General features: G+C 41.6%; 1 protein-coding gene across 1 annotated transcript in view; it reads right to left on the reverse strand.

Moving 5' to 3' along the window:
• Saxo1 (stabilizer of axonemal microtubules 1) overlaps positions 1 to 16555 on the reverse strand; it is an 87875-nt gene extending 71320 nt beyond the window's left edge. Inside the window, exon 1 of the mRNA XM_013020760.1 lies at positions 16509 to 16555. Within this exon, the coding sequence (XP_012876214.1) occupies positions 16509 to 16555 (47 nt within the window). The remainder of the gene's footprint in view (positions 1 to 16508) is intronic.
• Between the last annotated feature and the right edge of the window lie 3482 nt (positions 16556 to 20037).

Genomic DNA, 20037 nt, shown 5'->3' on the forward strand with positions numbered 1-20037 from the left:
AAAAAAAAAAAAAGGAAACGGTACTGTTACTCAAGTGATAGAGTACTGGCCTTGGGCAAAAAAGCTCAGTAATATATTAAGTAAGCCAGACCCAAAGAAACATATAGATCCCATGGTTTCCCTTACTTGCAATAATTAGAATGCATCTAGGATAATCTTAGCAGATGAGCAGAATAGCTCAATAGCTATGTACATATGATCATATAAGATGATGCTAAGCAAAATGAACTCCAAGACATGGACACAGAGGTTTTTTTGGTTTTTGGTTTTTGTTTTTTTTGTTTTTGGGGGGTCTGGTCGTGGTGCCTGAACTCTGGGCCTGGGCGCTGTCCCTCAGCTCTTCAGCTCAAGGCAAGCACTCTACCACTTGAGTCACAGCATCACTTCCGGCTTTTTTCTTTTTTGCTTATGTGGTGCGTTGAGGAATCGAACCCAGGCCCTCATGCATGCAAGGCAAGTGCTCTACCACTGAGCCACCTTCCCAGCCTCTGGACACAGAGGTTTTTCTTTCTTATTGTTGTTTTTAATGTCCAATGAAATTTTGTTTCTTTTGTATCTTCTTCCCCCTATGGTATATCCCCTGCTGTCAATGTATTTGATGTTGGTGCCCTGGTATTATATATACATTTATCTGTATTAAGGAAGGGAAACAACAGAACAGTGAGACAACGGACAAGGGGGCAACCAATGCAACAGCAATGTTCAAAAGACAATATGTTAAAAATGATCTGTACGCCGGGGGCTGGTGGCTCACACCTCTAATCCTAGCTACTCAGAAGGCTGAGATCTGAGAATCACAGTTCAAAGCCTGCCGAGGCAGGAAAGTTGGTAGACTCTTATCTCCAATTAACAACCAGAAAACTGGAAGTGGCACTGTGGCTCAAGCGGTAGAGCGCTTGCCTTGAGCTGAAGAGCTGAGGGACAGTGTCCAGGCCCAGAGTTCAGGTCCCACGAATGATTAAAAAAAAAAAAGGGCTGGGAAGGTGGCTCAGTGGTAGAGCGCTTGCCTTGCATGCATGAGGCTCTGGGTTCGATTCCTCAGCACCACATAAGCAAAAAAGAAAAAAGCCGGAAGTGATGCTGTGACTCAAGTGGTAGAGTGCTAGCCTTGAGCTGAAGAGCTGAGGGACAGCCCCCAGGCCCAGAGTTCATGCCCCACGACCGGACCCAAAAAAAAAAAAAGATCTGAACAACTTGGCAGGGGAAGGAGGAGAAAATTGAGGGAAAGGTAACAAGTTTGACAAGAAATTTGCTCATTACCTTACTTATGCAACTGTAACCCCTCTGTACATCACCTTGACCAAAAAAAAAAAAAAAGGCTCAGTAATAGATAGCACCCAGGCCCTGAGTTCTATATGTAGCACTGGAGAGAAAATTTTATATGTATACATATATATGTAAACGTATATAGATCATATATGTTTAGTGGAGAGAAAAAATGTCACGAAACTGTGGCATCTTTTTTTCTACATTGTGATTTTACTTGCCATGCTTCAAAACTTCCACTGGGAGACAAGCACTGGTGGCTCACACCTGTAATCCTAGCTACTCAGGAGGCTGATGCCTAGCAGATAATGGTTTGAAGCCAGTCAAGGCATAAGTCTGCAACACTCCATCTAGCAAGATGCTAGATCAGAGATATGGCCCAAGTGGTAGAGTGCCAGCCCTGAGCAAGAAAGGCAAGAGAGAAGCTGAGGCGCTGAGTTCAGGACCTGATACTGGCACAAAAAAGAAAAATCACATAAGGGAGAGAGAAAGCAACTTAATAATTCATCTCTAGATGATCATTGGAAAAGAAGTGGGAAGGCTGGATTGATGAAGGGGCCAGAGTTTCAGAAGTTGCCATTTTGTTGACAGTGGGGAGCAAGGTAAGTTTCCAAGACCGGAACCCAGTTTCATAAAAGGCTCTGAGATAAGGTGGGTATAAAGTAGGACATCATCAAGGAAGATAAAAAGATGGGTCATTCCTGCTTTTCAGTGGAACATGTTTCAAGCATCCATACATTGGTACTGGAATCTTGAAATACATTTCCCCACCAAAGCATTGCTTCTATAGTGGTTAGAGTCACAGGCTAACATGCCAAAGAAATCAGGGAGTTGTGGAAGCAATGGATGAAGCTGTTTTTTACACTACCCAAAGATTATCTAATGGTTTTTCAGGAAAGCAGACACACCAAGCAAAAAGGCAAATTCCACAAGATCAGCTTGAGACAAGAGACTATAAGTCTGAACATTTGCTATATATGTTCGATAGATGACTTTAAGAATCTCTGATGTCACTTACTGTTTCAGACACATATGGATCTCAGCTTATTCTTCACATCACACACACCCACTGTTCTCTTCTCTGTAGTACTTTTTCAAGTTCAATCATCATATTAAAATAAATGCTCTTCTCTCTTCCCAGAAATCTGGGTTTGCAATGTTGAAAGGCTCCCTAGAGATCATTTTGTCAAACCTCTATCCAATGCAGGATCCTTTTTGCACTATCCTACTAGGCACACACTCAACTCAAGGGTCAGAGGATGTCTAGGTCAAATTGCTACAAAATCCTTCACCAGTATTGACCCTCAAATCAGTCTTCATGAAATGATCAATAATAATATTTCTACCCTTGGAATATCTCAGAATACCTACAGGCTCCTTTTGGAGAATACAATCTTCAAATTAGTACTCAAGGTCTGTCACTTCCAGAGTGCATTGCTCATAACTTGGTTATTCAGATTCCTTGCTGATATCAATCAATCAATCAATAAGCAAGCTAGCAAGCTAGCAAGCAAACATCTAACCAGGCCTAAGTCTAATGAAGTAATTGCATCTGCTGATCAAAGCACCCTATTTGCATTTAGTCTGAAACTGAATTAATGCTTTTTCACAGCCACATCACACCATCAGATCATAGTAAACATGTGGCTAAGTAAAAACCCAAAGGCCATTTCACAATGAATAGCCAAGACAAACATCCCCCATTACAATATGTATAATTGATATCTCATCCCAAACTTAGAACTTCATGTTGACTCTTGTTAAGCTTCAGAATGGTTGTAACCTAGCATTCCAGTTTGTCAAGCTAATACTGAAATTTAAGTCTGTCATCAGTCATATTTGCTATATTCTTCCCATTTGATGTTTTCAGGACATTTAATAATGACTTCTATGCTTTATCCAAGTTTTGATTTTTAAAAAAATATTGTTGGACAAGACAAGGCTAATGGAGTCCTATGGCATACAGCGAGTGATATTTTTCCAAGTAGGCAAAAAGCTGTCAACACTCTTTGTATCTAATTATACTATCCTCCAACCCATCTTTCACTAACTTTATCTACAAGAATATCTTGGCAAGAGCCCTCATAAAGCCAATTGTTTCCTCTTCTAGTCATTTTCCTCTTCTTAATATCCAAGTGACACAAACTTAGCCCCTTGTTCCATCAGCCTGGTTTGTATTACATAATGCCATATCTCCTAAAAGCTCAGCTAAATGGACCAAAGGAGGGTCTTGGATGCCAGAGGAACTAGGTCATAACCTGACCACCAGGACCTCTTCCCCTTGGAATCTGGAAACAGTACACAAAAAAATCTAATTATTCTCTTGAGTTACCTGATGTGAAAAGTGATGTGAAGCTTGGCTTGGGCATCTGCTAGTAGGCAGAGGAAGTCAGAGTGTGAAAACAGAGCAAACATGCATGAAGAGTTCATGAGGCCTAAAATGCTGTGGATTCTAGCTTGCCTTGAGAATATTCAGAAAAATCAAGAAATTATCTGACCATCTTCAGCTCTGTGACATATCTCCCTCTTCCTAACTTCTCTAGTGTCACCAATACATCCTCTAGAATCTCCTTAAAGACACACTCAGAGCCTTGAGATGGAAATTCTGAGCCTAGAAAATCACAGCTACAGAGAATAGAGCCAACTTTATTTGAACAGGGTCCCAAGTCATCAAACCAATATTGCAACCAAAATGTTCTAACTTACCACCTCTGGTGCTTTCCCACTGCCTTCCAATGAAGGCAGGATAAAAGAATGAAAAAAGTTCATGCCTACTATCCTAGGCTGAGATTTTAGAATCATAGTTCAAAGCCAGGAAGTGGTGCTGTGGCTCAAGCAGTAGAGCGCTCACCTTGAGCTGAAGAGTGCACCCAAGCCCAGAGTTCAAGACCCAGAACCAACCAAAAAAAAAAAAAAAAGTGCATAGTTCAAAGCCAGCCCAGGAAGGAAAGTCCATGAGATTCTTTTTTTTATTAATTGTGAAAATACAAGTCCATGAGATTCTTAACTCCAATTAATCACAAAAACAAGCAAATAAAAAAAAAAACCTGGAAGTAGAGCAGTAGCTCCAATGGTAGAATGCTGCTTTGAGCACAGAAAAATCTCAGAGACAGCTCTTGGGCCCAGAGTTCAAGCCCTAGGACCAGCAAAAAAAAAAAAAAAAATTAAATTAATTCCTTGTTTTGCATTTTGAACTCTTGTTCACAGATATTATTTAGATTTTCTTTATTTGGACAACATAGTTGAAATGCACCATACTTGAATAACAAAATAAGTATGGGGAAAGATCATTATTTTTTAAAATCATCATCATATAAAGGATAGTTTCTAAAATTAATTGGCCAATCCAAGCAGAAACAACTGATTTCTCATATTACAAACTCAATTTGTTAACATTAGAGTGAGAGGCCTTACTCAAAATACATAGATGTATTTGGCTAAGTGGTTAATTTGCCAGTCACTTAGAAACACTATCCTTTCCTTTAGAGAAAGAATCAAGAAAATTTAAAGTTAGTTTGAACAAGCCAATAAAACACAATGTTAGATTGTGAAATGCAGTAAGGGTATTTTTATTCCCTAGAGTCGTTGTTCTTAGAACTTGAAAAATCTCTACTTCATTTAATATTGTTCATGTCAATCTGAACTTGTTAAGTGTACTAGTTGTTGGATCCAAGTATAGCTGTCTCAGAGAAGGTCATGCAGTGTACAAAGAGCAGATTTAAATCTTTGTAAAACCATCCCTATCCTTCAAATTTAATCCAGCCCCACCACCACTTATTTAAGTATATCCCTAATTTAATTCTCAGCAAAATGCTGATTCTTCCCTGCAAGTCAATAAACAAACTCTCCACACACAGTGAGACCAAAGGAGGATATTAAGAGAAGAACCCAAAGGCACAATGCCTATTTATTTAATATTTATCACTGGATCCGGGCACTGGTGGCTCACGCCTGTAATCCTAGCTACTCAGGAGGCTGAGATCTGAGGATCACAGTTCCAAGCCAGCCCGGGCAGGAGAGACGGTGAGACTCCTATCTCCAATAAAAACCACCAGAAAACCGGAAGTGGCGCTGTAGCTCAAGTGGTAGAGCGCTTGCCTTGAGCTGAAGAGCTGAGGGACAGCGCCCAGGCCCAGAGTTCAAGCCCCACGGCCGACAAAAAAAAAAATATATATACACTGGGCACCGGTGGCTCACACCTATAATCCTACTCAGGAGGCTGAGATATGAGGATCACAGTTCAAAATCAGCCTGAGCAGGAAAGTCTGTCAGACCCTTATCTCCAATTACCACCAGAAAACTGGAAACGGTGTGCTGTGGCTCAAGTGGCAGAGCGTTCACCTTGAGCTGAAGAGCTCAGGGACAGCACCCAGGCCTAGAGTTCAAGCCCCATGACCGCCAAAGCAATAATAATAATAATAAATCAAAATGAATTCTAGGAAATGGAAACAAAAGATTTTCTCTTTGTTGCTGTTTGTTTTCTTTTCTATTTGTCTGTTCGTCTTTGGGGTAGCAAAGGGGAACATAGAAGTGGAGGGACCCAAAAGTGAGAAAAATGCAGCAGTGGTACTCACTAGACACTATGTTGAAAATGAACTGTACAATTTGTGAATGGGAGTGGGAGGCAAAGACAGGGAGAGAGCCAGAGAAGGGGTGACATTGTCCAGAAACACTGTACCTGACTGATGTAACTGTAATCCCTTTGTATATCGCCCTTATAATAATAACAAAATAACCTTTATAATAACAATTAAAAAATCTTTCTTTTCTAGAATGCAAGTTCTCCAGAAAACAAAGACCTTACTTACTCATTGCCTAGAATACAGATGGACATTTATATTTATTTGATAACATTTGACTGTGCCTTACTATATATGCCATACATTGTTGTATTTGCTTACTCCTCCCAACAGCCCTGTGAGGTTGGCTCTACTATATTTGTGTGTATATGTGTAAATATAGTTGCCAGTAGTGAGGCTTGAATTCAGGGCCTAGGCACTGTCCCTGTGCTTTTTCACTTAAAACTAGCACTCTACTACCTGAGCCATAGCTCACTTCCAGCTTTTTGGTAATTAATTGGTGGTAAGAGTTTTACAAACGTTCCTGCCTGGACTAACTTCAAACCCAGATCCTCAGAACTCAGCCTCCTTTGTAGCTAGGATTACAGGCCTGAGCAGTCTCTACTGTTATGTCCACTTTATAGATGAGAATGCCAAGAGACATAGAAATGAGGACTTCATTAGAAGGTGGCTCACTGTAGAAAGGCTGGAACTTGAACCCAGATGGTTAGGCCTAGCATCTATGCTCCTCAAATCTACATTCTTTGCCCTGCTACCCTCAGAGTAAATCATCATTCCATCCGCCAAGAAAGTAGGAAACAATGTCAAGACTGGAATGCAGGCAAAGCAGTTAAGGAAATAACAGCAAACTCCAAACCACTCAGAAGATCTAAAGGAGAGCAAATATAAAATTAGACTATGAGAAAAGAAACAGCGTTAATGAAAGAAAAGCTCTGCTCATTTTGAAGTGTTCTTTCGGGAAGGTTACTTTGTGCACGATATTCCCCACTCAGGACCCACCAATGGCTCTTTGCTGTCTGAAGTCCAACGGAGGCATGCAGGGCCCCTCTGTGATTTGCCTCTCTAGAGCTTCTGGCACCATCTCCAGCTGCTCATCTGAAGATGACAGCTTCTGCCTCTCTGGAACCAGTATGTCCATTTGTTGTTGTTGACAGCCACTCAACACAGCCTTTTCCTTCAGGGTCTATGTTCCCCTCCCACCTAATCCTCACTTTTACCTACCCTCAGAATAAAGCATTGCTGGCTAAGAATGTGGCTTAGTGCTAGAGTGCTGGCCTAGAATGCATGAAGCTCTGGGTTTGATACCTCAGTATCACATAAACAGAAAAACCCAGAAGTGGCACTATGGCTCAAGCGGTAAAGTACTAGCCTTGAGCAAAAGCAGCTCAGGGAAAGTACTCAGGCCCTGAGTTCAAGGCCCAGGACTGGCAAAGAAAAAAAAAAGAATAAAGCATTGATGATACATACCTGTTACACAGAAATAATAAAATGACAGGCCAGGACTTGGAGTTGAGCACAGCCAGGATCTGAGACCAGGGAATCTGACTCTACTTTACTTTCTCAGTCATCCTAGCAAGCCACTCCCCCCCCTACAGCCTTCCCTGCTCCCTTGCCTCAGAGTGGCCTGTCTCACCTCTGAAATCCTCCATCACTTATTTTATTGGTCTCACTCATCTAAAGGTTAGCTGTTTTGCCCCATGAGATATGTCATCTTCCCAAAGAAACTACAAGTCATCTGCAGATGAAACACATTTAACAGTGATGGAGGGAATGGTTCTTAAAACTGCCCACTCAAAATGGAATTAGAACAAGGGTACTCTAATCTGATCCATTTGCAGACTATATGGTTAAATAGATCATTTTAACTGCTGTAACTTGAATTACTACTAAGTTGTACTTTATAATCTCAACATCTAAAATGTAACGAATTATATACACTTCATTTTTAAGATGAAAGTTATATATGGACAATTAAACATTAATTCTGATACCAAAAAGGTCACAGTTTTAAAGGACTATATAAATACAGCCTAACATTAAAAGTACATAAAATGTACAATAAAAAATAAATCAATGTCATAGTAAAAGATTTTTTTTCTTGGCATCATTATGTAGAGATAAAAAAATCACAGGCAAGTATCTTTGTCTTTTTTTTTACTTAATCAGAATTTATGAAGCTAATTTTACTTAAATTAAAAACAAGACTTCTTCTTGAAACATGTAATATCAACCCAAACCCTCCATTTTTTCCCCTTCCTCTTAATTTGTAACAGAGACTCTAAGAAAATAAAATCTAAGGTTAAGGAAATTTCCATCAATGTGAAGAAAATATTTTCCAAAATTAAAATAACAAGTTCCTCCCTGGTTAACATAACTGATTTAAGTTGCAGATACATGGCTGCCCCAGAGATCACCTTCTTCCCCACACTCTGAGAAACAGCCAAATCCACTTCCTTTGTGGCAATCCGTGAGTCCTCTGTGGGACTACCTTTTTTATGAAATGCTGCACACACTACCGATGCTACATAAATACTTCATGATACATTACCCCGTCCTGGAATTTCCTGCACGACTGCACAAAATCTTTTAAATAGTGTACAGCAAGCCATAAAATAATCAGATACAAAAGTAAGCTCCGACAATCCCTTCATTAACAACTACTTTTTAATAGCTTTCTAGAAAGTGTAGGGTACTACATTTTAATCTCAGGACAGAGATTTGCTATTTATATTGCTTTACTAAGAAGCTTTTAGAATTACATGGGGTTTGGGTTTTTTTTTTTTACTTCAGATAATATTTCTCAGTTGCACAAGAGCCTTCATGTTATCATCTGTAGTTAAAATTGGCCCAGTGGGAGTAAGTTGGGAATGTAGCTTAGTGGTAGAGTGTTTGCCTACCAGGACCTGGGTTCAAACCTCAACACTGAGAAAAATAATAATAGGAGGAGGAGGCAGAGGAGGAGGAGGAAGAAGCCGGGAAGGTTAAGCCTGGCATGATGGCACAGGCTGTAATCACAGCATTAGAAAGGCTGAGACAGAAATAGCTCAAGCCCACCGTAGGCTACATAGCAAGTTCTAGGCCAGCCTGAGCTGCATAGTGAAACTTTATATCCAAAGCAAAAAGGCTCAGTGTATCTTGAAAATACACCATTGTAACATCTATCAGAGTCCCATACTCAGTGAAAAATTAATCAAATTTAATTGATTGGCCTATATTGTATAAAAAACTAACAAAAGAGGTTCTTTCATATTAAAATTAAGCTGAATGCTTTCATTTCTTCATCAAAAATATGGAAGAACTAGAGATCACAAAGATCTCTGATAGCTTTTGATTTTTTTCTTTTGTCAATCCCGGGACTTGAACTCAGGGTCTGAACTATCCCTGAGCTCCTTTTGCTCAAGACTAGCACTCTACCACTTGAGCCACAGCACCACTTCTGGCTTTTTCTGAGTAGTTTATTGGAGTCTCACAGACTTTCCTGCCTGGGCTGGCTTTGAACTGTAATCCTCAGATCTCAGTCTTTTTAGTAGACTGGCTTTCTTATAGCTTTAAAAAATAAAAATAAACTGATTACGCTGGGTACCAGTAACTCACACCTGTAATCCTAGCTACTCAGTAGGCTTCCATCTAAGGATCTCAGTTTGAAGCCAGCCCAGGCAAGAAAGTCCATAAGGCTCTTAGCTCCATTTAACCACCAAAAAACTCTGGGCCTAGGCACTGTCCCTCAGCTCTTCAGCTCAAGGCTAGTGCTCTACCACTTGAGCCACAGCGCCACTTCCAGCTTTTTCTGCTTAAGTGTTGCTGAGGAATCGAACCCAGGGCCTCATACATGTGAGACAAGCATTCTACCACTGAGCCGCATTCCCAGCCCTGGTTTTTTGTTTGTTTGTTTTAACAATAGTAAATACTAGGGATTATTTAGATGTACTTAGAAAAATCTTCTTCAATACAAAAGTGGGATCCCACCATTCTATAATCCCCCAAGCATATCTCTGCTATCAAAATAAATAACAGGTTGGTTGCTATTTTAAATAAAGAAATAAGTAAACTGCTGGCTTTACTATGTTTCCACAACCTATGAATATACTTGTTTATTTGGAGTTGATCGTACTGAAAATAATATATTGTACAGTAGTTTTCCAGTTGCCAGCTTTTGATTATCAAGAAAAACGAAGGAGAGTGCTGTGGAGGGAGAGCCTGGAGCTTGATACAGTAAAATATGCCTGGTAAGTTCACTAATAAGTTTTATGGTGGTTGTAATCTTTAGGCTTAGCTTTTCAAAACAAACTCACTTTGTAATCTGTGATCTAGTCCTAAAGGAATACCAGTTTCCTGAGCTCAGGCTCTAAACTCTGACTAAATTCCCATTTTATAAACTTAAATCTATCAAAAATTTTTTTAAAACTCAAGAAAAACCTCGAGTCCCAAAAGTTTTGCTTTCCACTTAGACTGGTGTGGTTGACTCAGCAATAAGGGTTGGCCAAGAAAAGGCTGCCATCTTGTGGCTAAATTGAAGAATTGCTGTAAGAGAGCAGACTATTGGAGGCTTGTCCAATGGATGGAAGCTGCCTCATCCAGGCCTCCCAGCATTCCCAGAGCTTCCCCACAAACAAGCACAATACATACATTAAAGAAGCTGCCATACTCCCCCGCCACGGTATAACCCCTGCTTTCACTGTATTTGATGTTGGTATAATTTGTGGAAGGGAAGGGGAAAACAAATCATTTAAATAAGGATACAGGAGGACCATTGCAACAATGAAATGTACAAGTCATTATGTCGAAAACGAACTTTACAACTTTGATGGGGGGGGGGAGGATTGAGGGGGGGCTGGGGGAGATGGGAAGGGATGGGAAGGGGAAACAAAGGAGGAGGCTACAATGCTTGTTAAGAAATGTACTCATTATCTTGCCCATGTAATTTTAACTCCTCTGTATGGTATTCTCACAATAAAAATAAATAAATAAACAAACAAATAAAGTGATGCTAAGTGAAATGAACCCTCCCCCAAGAAAAGAAGCTGTCATAGTAGTACAGCCTGTAATCACATTACTCAAAATGTTGAGGCAAGAAGATAGTAATTCAAGGCCAGACTGGGCTATATAATAGATCCTGCCTAAGTGTGCATTTTCTCTCTCCCTCTTTCTGTTTCTCTCCTCTCTGTCTCTATCTCCCGGTCTCTTCTGTCTCCCTGTCTCTGTCTCTGTCTCTTGTCTCTGCCTCTCTCTTCTCACAAAGGAGGAGGAAGAAGCAGCAGAGAAGAGGAAGAGGTGGGGTGGGGGGAATGTTGAAATAAGGGCACAAGATGTCTTAGCTCAAACAAACTCTAAGAGGGAAGGAGAGTAAGTATGGACTTCCCTCATCGCTCATTGTCTCAATTTTTCTGGTTTGGAACAAATGGAGGAACTGAAGCTCACAGGATCAAGTGGTTCGCTTGGAAACCATAACCACCTCATTCCCATTGAGTGCTCACTCTCTCCCTCACCCTCTTCTCTCTCTCTTTCCAAATTAGTTCACCTATTCCTGCCTCCAGATTTCTCACCTTTTCCTATAACCTCAGGCTAAGGAATAGGAGAAACTCTAGGGCTCCTTGGCACAGGCCAAAATTTTCTTAATAAAGACCCAGAAATACAAAAAAATCAAAGAAAAGTTGGACAAATTGGATTGCATTAAACTGCAGAGCTTCTGCAAGGCAAAGGATATAGATCGCAAGATCCGTAGAAAGGCCATAGATTTGGAGATCTTCACTAGCCATACAACAGAGAAGGGTCTCATATCTAAAATATACTTAGAACTCAAAAAATTAAATCCCTCAACAACAAATCCTCAAAGAAACAACCGCCCCATTAATAAGTGGACTAAAGACTTAAAGAGAGACTGCTCAGAAGAAGAAATAAGAATGATCAATAAACACATGAAGAAATGCTCAACTTCTCTAGCAGTAAAAGAAATACAAATCAAAACACTGAGATTCCACCTCACCCCAGTTAGAATGGCTATAATCAAGAAATCTAATAACAACAGATGCTGAAGGGGATGTGGCCAAAAGAAAACCCTACTACACAGTTGGTGGGAGTATAAAATTGTTAACCTCTCTAGAAAGCAATACGGAGGTTCCTCAAAAGACTACATATAGAGCTCCCCTATGACCCAGCAATCCCACTTCTAGGCATTTACCCAAATGACCCCAAACAAGGCCACACTAAAGCTAACAGCACACCTATGTTTATCGCAGCATTATCTACCATAACTAAGATATGAACCAACCCAGATGCCCCTCAGTAGAGGAACAGCTCAAGAAAATGTGATGTATATGTATGTATAAATGTGATGTGTGTACACACACACACACACAATGGCATTCTATGCTTATATAATGGAAGTCTATGCTTCCATCAAAAAGAATGACACTGCCCCAAATAGAAGGACTTGTAAGGAAATGGAAGGACTTGGAAAAAATCATACTGAGTAAAGTAAGCCAGACCCAAAGAAACATAGGTCTCCTGATATCCCTTATTTTAATAACTAGTATACATCTAGGATAATATTGGCAGATGAGCAAAATAGCTCAATATCTATTTTCATATGACCATATAAGATGATGTAAGCGAAATGAACTCTAAGACATGGACACAAGAGGTTTTTCTTTTTTCTTTGGTGTTTTTCCCCCTGCTATGGCTTATCCTCTTTGTCACTGCATTTGATTTTGGTATCCTGGATATTGTATATATGTGTATCTGAACTAGGGAAGGGATGGGGAACAACAAAATGGGGAGACAAAGAACAAAGGGGGAACCTATGCAACAGCGACGCTCACAAGACAATATGTTGGAAATGACCTGTGCAACTTGAGGGGGAATGGAAGGGAGCGAACAAGGGAGAAAAATGAGGGAAGGGGTAGCAAGTTAGACAAAAAAAATATGATCACTACTTTCCTTATGTAACTGTAACACCTCCGTATATCACCTATACAATCATTTTTTTAATCCTAGTGTCTTAGAGCCAAGAAAACACCTACAAGATTCCTTATTCCATCCCAACCATCCACACATGTTTAACTGGGGTGAGGAAGATGCAGACTTCTAGTGATGTTCTACATGGTCGCTATAGGACTCACATGGATTTTTTTCCCTCCTGAGGCTTGAACTCAAGGACTCATTATGCTCAAAGCTAGTACTCTACCACTTCAGCCACAGAGCCACCTCTAGCTTGTTCTCAGTAGTTTATTGAAGAATCTCACAGACTTTGCTGACCAGGCTGCTTTCAAACTGCAGTCCTCAGATCTCAGCCTCAGGAGTAGCTAGGATTACAGGCATGAGCCACTGGTGCCTGGAGCCTAGCTCTTGAACATCTCAAATATGACCCTGTAACTGAGGACTTGCAGTTCATTTAATTTAATTCACTAAAATAAAACTGCCACCAATGGCTACCATACTAAATAGCAGTACTCCAGAAGTGAGTCCCTAATCCATTCCAGAATGTTACCAGATTGACAGGCAAAAGAAAATCGACTTCAAAAGACATTATAGTAGGATTACAAAGGGCACACAAAGAAAATGAAGTCTCTACTTTCCCAGAGAACATAGCATCTACAGGCATGTGAAGCCTGCTGCATATAACCGGATCACAAGAACATAGGAAGTGGGATTCCCCTTCTCTGAGGGATGGGTTAGTGGGAGATTTGCAAAACAGGGCCTTAAAGGTTGAGAGGCAGGAAGGGGAGGAACTGAGAGGGGAGATCAGTAAGTATACACAGGATTCCAGGAAGCCCCATGCAGTTCAAGAAGTGGCTTCATATAAGGGAATCACAGGAGAGATTATTAGAATTTCATTAAGACCAATTTCCCAACATGAAAATGAAAGTGGGGGTTGGAGGTGTGGCTCAGTTAGTAGAGCACCAGCCAATGAGCAAAGTATCAGGAGTTAACCAATGAGCAAAGCATTGGGAGTTCAAGTTCTGGTTTCACAACAACGACAAAATAATAATTAAAGAAAAAATTGCAAAGAGAAATGAGATGATGTTGGAAATCAGTAAATATTACAGATAACAAAAGATAAGAGCTGCTAGATACTGATAGCTCACACCTTGTAACCCTAGGAACTCAAGAGACTGAAATTTGAGAAGTTCAAAGCGAGCCCAGGCAGGAAATTCCATGAGATGCTTATCTTAAATTAACTACCAGAAAGCCAGAAATGGAGCTGTGGCTCACAGTGGTAGAGAACTAGCCTTGAGCACAAAAATTCTAGGACAGTGCCCAGGCCTGAGTTTAAGCCCCAAGATTGGCACACAAGCATGCATGCGAACACACGTGCACACGCACACACATAAGAGATTATTCAAATGACAAACCAAAATAAACAGAAGACTGATAGTCTTATTAATGAGACAGATAGTTGTAGAAATGGTGGATGTTTGAAGGGTCTTAAAGTTCAGAGGGTCATACAACAGCCAGATGGAACTATAAGCATTGTGACCAGATGAAACTCAAACTGGAAGCCTGAGAGAGAAAGGGACACCAGACATTTTTATTAGGAACAGCACAGTGGAAGGGAGTGAAAGAGAGCAAGAGAAAGGATCTAATGGAAAATGGCCACTTTGCAGAGACAAAAGGGAAACAGAATAAGAGAAGAAATATCCAGCTAGGAAGTGGGACTGGTAACAGGCTTCTCACTGTACCCTTCACACCTCTTCAGTGAGTAATCCTGCCTTCTATCTAGATTGCATTCTGTGCAAAGATTGAAATTATGCCTTGCAAATTACAGTATCACCGCCTAAAAGAGCAGGAGGAGGCAGGAGAGTAAATGAATATAGTAGCAATGAAATCCCCTTCTGTATAGCTAATGTTAAGCTAATACAATGAAAATAGTGTTTTGAAAAAGAAAAAGATCATTGTAGGAGGTGAGTCTTAAAACAAAAATGAATTTTCAGACATGTGAAAAATTAGTCCTAGACTAAACAGTGCTGTGGTCCTACCCAACAAAGCTCAATAAGAAACTTCCATGTGTGCATGTGATAGAATTCAGGCATTCCCAATGCTAGCAAATAAGTCACAATTACCTGGAATCTGCTGCTGAGCCCATTGGAGGATCATTAAACTAACAGCTTGGGCAAAATGATACTTATTTGAAACTCCCCAGGTGATTCTAATGAGCAACCAGGACAAGATGTATGAAGTTTCCAACCCAGTTTTTATGGTGCCCTTTAATTAATTCTCCCCATTACTGATAGCTATATAGTTTTTCATATAACATATCACAGTTAGTAAGCCCCTTGAGATTTCATAACTAAGGCCCTTGAGATTCCATAAGTAAGCACAATCCATGTACCAGTAACTCCTGTATTAATTTAATGTATACAATAGTCTTGTGAAGTGAGTACTATGGGAAGAAACAAGGACATTATGATCTGAAGAAATTAAGTCACCTGTCCAAAAATTCCAGAGTTAGTGACAGCCCAGAGAGCTAATCCCAGAGCTCTTTCACATGTCCCCTGGCCCAGCCCAACATCTTCCATTTTTCCTGGGATCATCCTGAGAAGCAGGAAGGAGAGTTATCTCAGAGCTTGTGTGACATATAAGAGGCTGATCAATTGCAGGGCTGACTAAAGGCTTAGGTTTCTCCTTGGTGTCCCCTTCCTTTGCCAGACTTCACCCTGAGTGTCCTCAAAAGAGATAAAGAGATGTGATGTGATCCTCCCAGGGCAAAAGACTGCACAAGTGCTTTCTGTTAAGTCTGCTTGGGAGAATAGCCCTTTCCCTACCCCTCTTAGTGAAAGACAAACAGCAGCCTTACCCAAAATCAACTGCCCCAAACCAGTAACCACCTGTCACTGCCAGTCACCTGACTGGAAATCACCTGACTGTGAGTCTGCAAAGGACTCTAGACTCTGAGGTTACTTCCTTAACCACCCAAGGTCATGCCTCCTCTGGACAGTGAGAGGTTCCCCAGGCTCTGCGATCACTTCCACATCCACTTTGGTCCCTCCTCCCAGCCTTTCCCTATGTAATCTCTCCATTAGTTCTTGCTCTGCACAACTGCATCTGGTGCAGGCTGGCAGTTCGGGTTTTTTCCCCTCTCCCAATAAAATCTCTTCTGCCTGAACCTCCTGGTGGATTCCTTTCAGCAACCCCTGAATTTTTTTTTCTTTCACTGTTCTTATTCACCTCCACAAAATGGAGCCAAGTGTTAGCAAATACCTTAGGGATCTCTGACAAAGTAACAACCATTCCTTTAAGTGAGAAATTCAGTCACAAGAAAGAATGTTCTTTTCTAGTCCATCTCTTTCCTGGAAAAAGAAAAAGGAAACACAAAACTGGTCCTAACCTGGCCAGGAATTTTTCTATCCTTGTCTGACAAATTTTGGGTTGGAGATTGAAAGAGTCCCAACTGGGCAGGAATGAACCCAACTTTCAAGCTTCCTACAGCTCTACAGTGAAGAAAAACAGAAGAAGAAAAAAAGAAAAACCTGAACACAGCCTTGATCAGCTGACTGATTCAACACGGACGTTTTATATGCTGCTTGAAACCCCTGGGGCTTGCTAAAGGCGGTGGAAGGATCCACCGTGCCTGATTAAGCAGGGGTGTGACCCCTGCCTCCCCTCCTGGCTAGGGAGGCTGAAAATCCAGGTGTCCCAGCCATGCCCGGAGTGCCGCTGCCTTACCCACAGGAGCACAGGTCGCAGATACACTTCCTCTTCTTCGGAGCCATCCTCTCAAGGTCACCTTAGCGCATCTGGTGCTGCTACTTCCTCAAGGACCTCGACCACCTCGCGGGATGGGGGCGAGTCTCAAGAGTCTTAGCAGATGTGAATATTTGCCCAAACTAACTCTGAACGACCCTTTTGCCAAGTCCTGCTGCTGGTTCCCTTTCTGAAGCAGGCCTTGTGCAAATGAGCAGCAGGGAGCGTGGACAGAACACCAGCCCGGACGACCTCCCCGCACGCCGATGGCCCTGCCTCTACTGTGGCACCCATGCACCACAGCGGCCTGTCGACCCCCAAAAGCGGCTGGACCCAGGACCACGGGTCCTCTGTGACGTCTGCAAAGCTTGGAAGGGTGTGTCTTACAGTGTCGATGATATCACAAGGGCCGGCTGTGAGGTAGGCCAGCCCCCAGCGGTTTTATCGCAAAGGGCCCAAGACCAGGGGTTTCCCACTGGAAGAAAGATGGAAGACGTGATAATGACTTCGGAAAGCTGCTGGGATTCCCAAGTCAGTAAATGCCATGGCCACAAGCACAAAAGTTCCGAAACTTCCACAAACCTGGCCTTGAATACCATCTCCAGATCTTCCTGTGGAAGTCTTCACCTTTGGCTTCAGGTGTCTGTTGGAATTGCTCTTACTCATAGGCTTGAATTCCTGAAAACAAAGCAAGTTTAAGAACATTCAGACTTTGCTCAGGTGGATGCTCAATCATTTCTCCAGTTTCTGGTACAATCCCCAGCAGTGGTGATTGTCAAATGTTAGTAAGCATCTGAACCACCTGACCAGATGAAAGCCAAATTGCCAGGCCTCAGCCCCAGAGTTTCTGTTTGGACAGGTCTGTACCTCCAAGGAATTTGCATTTCTTACAAGTTCTTAAATAATGCTGATGCTGCTAGCCCACAGCCTTGAAGATTTTATTTTACCCTCTCTGACCAACTCTCCCAGTAATTTACCTGATGCTATAAACTACAGATTTCTGCCCAGAAGCGTTCATCAGAACCTCTAGTCTGGTCAAGCATGGTGGTCCTTGCCTGTAATCTCAGCTACTTGGAAGGAAGATCTCAAGGGTCTTAACAGAGGTTGAGAATAGTTGCTAGAAACACACATACACACACACACACACACACACACACACACAGAGTTCCCTTTCTGAACCTAGCCTTGTGCTAGGAAACAGTACAGAGCATGGGCAGCCACACAAACCCAATCAGATAAGTGCTGAACAACAGTGGAGCTGGTCTGGCTCAGTGGCTTAAGACTAATCCTAGCTACTAAGGATGCTGAGATCCAATAATGGTGTTTCAAACCCAACCTACTCTTACTTCCCATTAACCACCAAAAAGCTAGAAGTGGAATTTGTGGCACAGGGATAGAGCACTAGTCTTGAGGAGAAAAAAAAAAAAAAAAACAGCACTCATACCCTAAGTTCTAAGTTCAAGCCCCAGTAACACCACACACACACACACACACACACATATGCGCACACACACACACACACACACACACGTGGAGCTACTGGTGTGAGAATATAGAAGTGAAGGTAGAAGCAGGGAGACAGAGAAGTGAGAGTTTTGGAAGCCAAAGAGCTTGCATGCTGTCTATTGCCAAGGGCAGGAGCATCCATCAAGCAGCCCATACAGGGAAGTTAGTACTGCATGCCAGACTTCTCTTCATAGCTGCCTAAATAGTGGGGTGCTGGTGGCTCACACTGTAATTTTAGCTACTCAGGAGGCTAAAATCTGAAGATCAAGGCTCAAAGCCTCAACACAAGGAAGTCCATGAGACTCTTCATCTCCAATTAAGCATCAAAAAAGCCAGAAGTAGAGCTGTCTCAAGTGGTAGCATGCTAGCCCTGAGGGGGGGCGGGGGGAAGAAAACTCAGATACCGTGCCCAGACCCTAAGTTCAAGTCCCAGTACTGACACCAAAAAATAAGTGACTAACTAAATATTATCCCTGAATCTCCCCAAAGTAAAGAAAAGCACTAAGACCAGATCTCAAGTTCAACTTCATATGATCCTGTCTTTCACATTAATCAGGTAAAGTGTTGTTGTTGTTGTTTTAGGAGGGATCTGTTTGTTTCTTTGTTTGTTTGTCTTATAGCCAGGGGTTTAACAAGAGGCATGAAGAAAGCTGCCCACTGAGAAGTATGTCAGGAACTCCACATGGGCAAACAAATCGGAGACAAAGACAGCCCAAGGAGAAATAATGATCATTGAGATCTGCAAAACTTGGAAATATCCCATAGCTAGATGATTAAAATCAGATGTGTGTCAACCTTCTGAGGAGGTACCTACCAGCCTACAATCACTGATCTATGTAAACAATCTTTATTATCAGACTCTTAACAAAATGGCATTTTGGGGCTGAAAATCCCTGCCATCTTCCAATCAACTAGCTTACCATAAAATATTTCTTTGTTCTTCCTTAACTGTATTTTTATTTGTCTTTTGGGACTAGCATTACACTTGCTAGGCAAGCACTTTGCCACTGAGATATATCTCAACCCAAAAAAATCTTTCCTTACCTCCATGTTGCCTCTCCCCTGTTTGGCTTCCATCATTCAACAGACCGCCTTTTGCAGTTACAGAAGGTTGCTCACTCCTACCTCTTACCATTCAAACTGCCTTTGTGGACTGTTCCCTTGTCATTAACACTGTTTCCTCAATCCCTGCCCTCTACAATGGATGGTGGTCTTGAAAGATGAAGATGTTGTGGTTACTAGTCTCAACAATGGCATTTCTACAGAGCCATTCACTGCCAAACAGTGGGAGATCTTCCCTCCCCCCAGTTAGACTTCCTACAGGTGTTGTTACTTCCAGTCAGCTCTTACTAACTCGTCAAACACCTCTCCCTGACTCTATTCCCAAAATTTCCCAGAGTAGGCCTAGTTAATGTTGCTTGCTATTCACCAAACCCTCCCAGATAATTTTCTATAAGACTTCTAATCTAGCTCATAAACTTGGCATAACTCTATCATGCCCGTAAGATAAGAACACTTAAACTGGGAGTTTAAAGTCATACAATAAGTGAGTTCTAAGTCTGGAGTTTGAACTCATTCTTTGCAAATTTGTCCTCCCAAGAAAAGGAAAAAAGAATGGATAAGTAATGTGTATATCTATCAGGACACTGTTAGTAGTATTTACCTTTAAACTTTATGTTTAGTAATAGAGCATGTATCTAGCATGCACAGGTCCTGGATTTGATCCCTAGCACCAAATACACACACACACACACACACACACACACACACACACACACATCTTTTTTGTTTTTTTGTCCATTGTGGGGCTTGAACTCAGGGCCTGAGCTCTCTCTCCCTGTGCTCTTTTGCTTAAGGCTAGATTTCTACCACTTTGAACCACAATGCCACTTCTGTTTTTCTGGTGGTTAGGGGGGGGATTTTCTTCCTGGGCTGGCTTCAAACTGTGATCCTCAGATCTCAGCCTTCTGAGCAGCTAGGATTATAGGCCTGAGACATTACATCT

This window comes from Dipodomys ordii, unplaced genomic scaffold (genome assembly GCF_000151885.1).
Source record: "Dipodomys ordii isolate 6190 unplaced genomic scaffold, Dord_2.0 Scaffold53, whole genome shotgun sequence".
NCBI classification, from domain to species: domain Eukaryota; kingdom Metazoa; phylum Chordata; class Mammalia; order Rodentia; family Heteromyidae; genus Dipodomys; species Dipodomys ordii.